The sequence below is a fragment of the Gavialis gangeticus genome, unplaced genomic scaffold, assembly GCF_001723915.1.
Source record: "Gavialis gangeticus isolate Ggan-Ray unplaced genomic scaffold, GavGan_comp1, whole genome shotgun sequence".
In the NCBI taxonomy this organism is placed as follows: Eukaryota; Metazoa; Chordata; order Crocodylia; family Gavialidae; genus Gavialis; species Gavialis gangeticus.
The window spans coordinates 256628460-256635151 of record NW_017729032.1 but is presented as its reverse complement, the minus strand read 5'-3'; the positions used below and the strand labels follow the sequence as shown (position 1 = coordinate 256635151).

The 6692-nt window shown below is 38.0% G+C and overlaps 1 protein-coding gene across 1 annotated transcript in view; it reads left to right on the top strand.

The window, feature by feature from the left end:
- LOC109302355 (nectin-3-like) overlaps positions 1–6692 on the top strand; it is a gene marked incomplete at its 5' end in the record, with an annotated part of 185294 nt that overhangs the window by 85223 nt on the left and 93379 nt on the right. The window contains 2 exons of the mRNA XM_019523914.1: positions 1008–1304; positions 3971–4088. Of these exons, the coding sequence (XP_019379459.1) occupies positions 1008–1304; positions 3971–4088 (415 nt within the window). The remainder of the gene's footprint in view (positions 1–1007; positions 1305–3970; positions 4089–6692) is intronic.

The window sequence follows — 6692 nt, the reverse complement described above, 5'->3', positions numbered from 1 at the left end:
ATCTGGCTTAAGAAAAAATGTCTGCATATGCACATAGTCAGCTCTAAGGCTGTGACAGATGGATCATATTCAGTCTAAGAATGTTGGTCTTCCATGTCAGAACTGAAACCCATTTCACATTTGTATCTTTTGTATAGAATCAGTTGAAACAGGCATTTAAACAGAGTCTCTCAGTGTGAAGAGAGAAGTTGAACTTAATGTAGAAAGTCTTGTCAGCTGAGCATCTTGCAAAAAGGTGAAATGTGACAAGCCCAGAATAGCACTTTGGTAGGGCCTAATGGAGTAGAAACTGGGCTGTTCTTAAAGCACAATTTTGATAGAAGGTTTGAAGCTTGTGTTCTTTGCTGGTGTTGTCCTCACAGATAACTCAAGGGTTAGTATGGTAGATGTTGAGTTGCTGCAGTGAAAACAACAAATCTCTCTAATCCAGAGGTTGGTAACCTAGAAAGGTCTGACCCAGCCTGGGGCAACATAGACGATTGGGTAGCACACAGCTGCGCCAAGCTGCCGATCCTCTTTGCAGGACCCTCTTCCAAAGCCCGCCTTGCTGTTCTCATGCCTGTGCCTAACTTACTGCAGAGGGGCTGGATATCTGCACCATGTGCAAATGCAAATGACTTGAGCCCTCTTAGGTTAGAAATTTGCAGCCTGTGGATACCTACCCCTGCTCTAATCAACTTGACTAATAGATTTTTACTGCAAATGTCGGAAAACTGTTTTGTACTTTGGATATTAATATATTGAAATCTCCACAACCATAATGAAACTTTGAAGTTCAGATAACTGACTGGGTAAACAGTGAGGAATAAGAGGCAGGATGGGGCTTCAGTTTAAGTTGTCAATTGTTAGTATATTGGATGTTACTTGGTACTTAATATCCTGCTGTTTTTTAACTGGTGGTTGATATATTTCATTTTGAAATGAGGGGTATGTGTGTTTCAGTACTCCCTCTCCCTATTGTTTTCTCTCACATTCTCATCTGAAAATGTTACTTTTTTTTTCAATAGTTGAACCTGCTGTGAGCCTTACAAAGGGACCAAACTCTTTAATAGATGGTGAAAATCAGACAGTAGCAGCCATTTGTACAGCAGCCACTGGAAAACCTGCTGCAGATGTTGATTGGGAAGGAGGCCTTGGTGAAATGGAATCTAGTTCAACTTCCTTTCCAAATGAAACAGTGACAGTTGTAAGTCAGTATAAAATCATTCCTACCAGATTTGCAAGAGGAAGACGTATAACTTGTGTTGTAAAGCACCCAGCTTTGGAAAAGGAGATAAGATATTCTTACGTGCTGGACATCCAATGTAAGTATCAAGCATTAATGTTGCTATTTAAATGAGTTTTTATTATTTGTATTGGATTTACTACTAAATTTCTGTACAAGATGCCAAACCCACTTAAAAAAGAAGTTAAAAACAAGAATTAGTTTTACAAATGAGTACATAAAAAAAATATAGACACACAAGATGAATTGGCCAAGAATATGCAGTAGCGACTGGCAGACTAAGAAACAGAATTAATAGATTCTTGAGTTTGTCCTGAACTTCAGACTCTGAGCCATGCTACCATTTGATTACCTGCTTACCTGAGAGATGAAGAGTCATCCCCTGTCCCCCTCTGAAGTATGGCGACTGTTGTAACCATTTTTAAATTGGTCTTCAGTTCATCAGCTATACAATTTCTAAATGTAACAAATATTTACCATTTCAGCTGAAGGAAGCATTGAAAAATGCTTAAAATGGCAATTGTCATTCTAAATTAGAAATAATGCTTGGGGTGAAATTCTGGTGAACTTCATGAATGAGGAAACCTCAGGGACTGAACAGATTACATAAAGGTGCCACCACACAATGGACAGAATGGAAATAAGATCTCCTTTATTAGCACAGATCCTTTAGCTTAACTTGTGGTCTCAGAAGAAAAAATCTTTATCAGTTATTACTCTGTTTAATTCAGCTGCAAAAATATTATTAACAAAGGTCAGAAATATTTTTGTCCTTAAACCTGTGTGTAACCAGATAGCCTCCATGTAACTACAGTAACCAACATACTTGATTAAACTTAAGTGGGCATAAGGGCACAGATAACAGGTTAAACAAAACAGAAGAAACTGAGGCACACTTGAGTCAGTCAAAATACTCAGGGGAGATGAAGACGCACCTAAAATGGAAAGTGATTAGAGGGCCTAAACCAGAAAAGAAAGAGGCAAGATTGAAGGGCCAGTAGAAAAATAGTGACACTTCTGGCAAGAGGTCAGAAAATGTTTCTAGATGGTGCCACTTACTCCTTAAGCAAGTTCTTAATGTTGTAAAACCTGTTTTGATAAAGGCTTAATAGACTAGCCATACTAGGAGTTCAGTAAACTGATTTTAGTACTGTAGTGGGGGATAGGAGGGAGGGAGAGTCAGGTAATTGTGTGCCTTCCAATGAGTACCATTTTAAATAAGCCTCCACTTTGATGTCATTTACCTAACAAACATTTTAATGACACCTAGCCATAATGGTAGGTGTATTTTGTTACAAACCTGGCAGGGATTAATAAACATAAGTGCAGTATACAGGACAAAAGTAAAACACTCTTCCTGTTGTTGAATTTGTGGACCCATTAACTACAGCAGCAGAAGCAGCAATGGCTGTCACCTTAACTGAAGAAGATTGCTCTGCCTAGCAATGGAGACTTAATGCACACTTTGAGCATCCTTTAATCATGTGCTTGGGGCCACATTCAACATACTTCAAAAAAGTATTACCCTTGAAAAAGTTAAACCTTCAGTTCATGTAACAACTAAACTACAATTTTGTGTGTTTAGTTTCTAGGACTTAGAGTGGTGTGTTACTTTTATGTTTATTCCCTCCAAATAAAATGATTCATTTTTTTTCTGTCCAAAACCACTTTAAAAACACAATTTCAGTCAGTGAAGCCATGTCCACGTTGCTCCCAAAATATGTTAGTGTTACTAGTGTGATTCTATTAGGTGTTCTTTCAAGAAAAATTCAGGAAATGTAGCAATGCAAAAAGCCCATTTTGCTAGAGTCCATCCTACCATATCTGGGTGTCAGATGCAGACTAAATTATTTGTCACTTTGCATATCTGTTAACCTTTTGTGCTTGTTAATCTGTCTGTTAACTTCTTTCTATACATTTGATGCAGGAAACTTATTTTAAACAGAAGCTCTAAATTTCTGCCTTTTAACCTCTTGTAAATAAATTGGATGTCTCATTTGCATTATGAGGCTTAATAATGATAATACCCTGCAAAGTCTAGGCATGTAATGTGCTGCAATTGACCGCTGCCTTTGGGAGCGTTTCATAGTTGGTAGGGTCGGAAGGGACCTGAGCAGATCAAGTCCGACCCTCTGCTATGGGCAGGAAAGAATGCTGGGGTCAAACGACCCCAGCTAGGTGATTTATCTAGCCTCCTTTTGAAGACAAGGATGTTGGAAGATGGATGTTTCTAATGCTGGTGTTTACTTCTCACCCTGTTTCTACTCTTAAAACAACAACAACAAAATTAAACAGCTACCTGGCCCAGAAGAGAGAGACCAATAGACTTAAATTATAATATTTTCTCAATAACAAGCCTTTTTTCCAAAAATTAGCTGCTTAGAATCGGTGTGCATGTTTACACAGGATGAAAACTTCTTCCACTTACTGGGCAAAAGTGAAGTCTGCGTGCAATTCATTAGCTATCCTCCCTAGCTGCTGCTACTTAGTTTTAGTACAAGGAAAGATATTTTTTTTTGGAAGGAACAAAGGTGGGTGGGGGATCTTGTTCTGGGACACACTATTTGAGAAATTGTCCAACTTCCATGTTGCTTAGTTCTTCAGGCAGGAGGACTGTTACATACTAGAAGTCTTAAATATTGCCATCTAGTTTCTTAAATATTATATGGTGAATGCTTGAATCTAAACTGTTCTTAACAGATTTTGCTTAATTATTGGCCCACTAAGATACCTTTTAAATAATAGATGCCCCTGAAGTTTCAGTGACTGGCTATGATGGAAATTGGTTCATTGGAAGAGAGAATGTTCAGCTTAGGTGCAATGCTGATTCTAATCCACTACCTATGGAATTCACCTGGACCAGGTAAGTATTACTAAAATATTTTTGTTGCCTTAAATAAAGCTTGAAGCCATTCAAGGGTAGGCATTTAAAAATGCTTGTTCCTCTGTGGCTTTTTCCTCTATGTATGCTTCTGTTCCCAATATAGCCACTTATGTGTGTATTTAGTGTCAAGAAAATGCAGGTAATAAACCATGTCGCATCAAGGCATCCATCAGCTTTAAAGGGAAAATTGATACATTTTTGAAGTGGACTACATTTCACAAAAGATGATGGAAAAGGGGAAAAATAGGCTGGTTGAAAAATGTGGGAAGCAAACTTAATATAGAAGTTTTTGGACTCCTGGTTAGTACTTGAAGAAAATAAAGGATTATTCCAAATTTTAAATAGCATTTGGTTTATAAGGGTTGTCTTGAGCTTGCAACTGCCAGGCATTTATTTATGTTGTCTCATCTCATTGTGAGTTAGAGATATGCAATTAAATCTGAATCGGACATCTGCACAGACAGGATGTTTTTAATTTTTAACATGGTGTATTGACAGTTGGGGTAGAACATGCTCTAAGGCTTCAATAAATTGGCCATGCTCTTAAAGCAGTAGTTCATTATCTATTCCTAGCTTGTTTGAGATGGCTTGTCTATCAAAGAACAAATAAAATCACTTGCTTCTAGAAATCCCATTGGTTCAGCTACTCTGAGGTGGCAGCTGAATATCATTAACATTTTGTGGATGGCCCTATTATGTGTGTTGCCATATGGAATTTGCTACCATGAGAGCACTACCTTCACCACAGGGAAGAGACTTGAAACATATGGGTCAATTGCCCTTTTTTTTTTTAAAGCATCCTAAAATCTTTGGACAATTGTAAAATAAACAAAAATGTAACCTACTTGGCACAAATTAGCAATTCTGTAAAGGAGCCATCAATATTTTGTAGAAATATGACGTATGAATTTGACAAGATGCTTCTATTTTCTCTTACTGTTGATGGCTTCCTTGATACGTGTGAAGGAAGAAACAATTTTATCCAGTAAACTGTTCTGAATGGCTAGCAACAGCAGCAGTGAAAAAACTGAAGCCCTTTAAAACTTACAGGAACCACTCTATTAACAGGTGTCATAACTAAATTAAATGAGCAATAGATGTAAATGTCAATATTATAACAAGGATACTAGGGTTTGTTGGTTTTTAAATAATATTGATATTCCATTGCAAGTAAATGGGGGTGGGGGGAGCTACTGTGGCCACTGTGTAGCTAAATCCCCAAACTTCTCTGACAGGTTAATTCACAAGCTGCCTTAAAGATGCAGTAGTGCAACAATATCCATTTTTGAAGAAGAGATCAAAAGCAATTCCTATAGAGTAATGATTTGTCTGTCTGTCATTTTAAGTCGTGTTGTTCCGTAATAAAATATTTAAACATTTTCTCACATCAAAGTATTTTTCTAGTCTGTTTAGTGTGACCATTAAAGCAGCTCTAATGTACACATACAAGTATACACAAGTTAAAAGTAAAACGTGGCAAACTGATGCAGGGAAAGCAAAACAAGACTTTTAATGTGAAAACGAGTATATGGAAGTTTGAAACTGGATGTTGGTCAAACAAGATGGAGGAAAAGATGTTTCATAAGTCAAAGCAGGCTACCTTTTTAATGTCAGGGTTTGCTGTCCAAAGAGGAGGACTAATAGCTAGGTCACTTCCCTTGATAACACCCCAATTCAGTATGAATCTCCTCTGCCCAGCAGCGTCTGACGAAACAGATGATGTAGAAATCTGAACCCAGACCAAAATGTACATGAAATAAGTTGCCATATTTCATGAACCTGTCTATTTTGGGGAAACTTAATCTTAGCTGTTTGTTACAAGGGGAAAGAATGTAATGCTAAGTATTAATAATAACACAGTTATTGCTTAGTCTGAATCGCATGGAGGTAGTTGACCAGACTCATGCCTGGTGAGATATATTACTTGTTGCAGAGATTATGGAAAATTTGGTGTAGAATGAGGCAGTGTTTCTGCAATGGAATAGCAGTGCTAAGTTTCTTCATTATAGAGAGTAACTTGTAGAATTAACCTGCTGTTATGATAAGCAAATACTGTGACTTGATTTGTAAGGTAGAAAAATTCATAAAAGCTTGAGCTGAATATTACCCAGTGTGATGGAAAGAAAGAAGCCATGTATAGGTGGGCAAAAACCCTCGCAATGAATCTTCCTTGTTAATTCAGTTGAATTAGTAAGAATGAACTGGTTTTAATTACAACAGCAAGACCATCTTTAACTTGTAAGATGCAGCTTTCTGCTGATTTCATTGGTACTTGTACAATACTGTATGCTTGTTGGCAAGTCACTAGGGATCGTTTCTTTGCTGGGCTATGGATGACTATAACCATAACTAGCTAACATAGAATCAATGAGCGGGAAGGGACCTAGACAGATCATCTAGTCCGACCCCTTGCCATGGGCAGGAAGGAGCACTGGGGGTGGCAGGGGTCATAAGACCCCAGCCAGGTGCCTATCCAGTTTCCTCTTGAAGATCTCCAGGGAAGGTGAGAGCACCACGTCTCTGGGAAGCCTATTCCAGGCTCTGGCCACCCTTACAGTGGAGTAGTTCTTCCTAATATCTAAC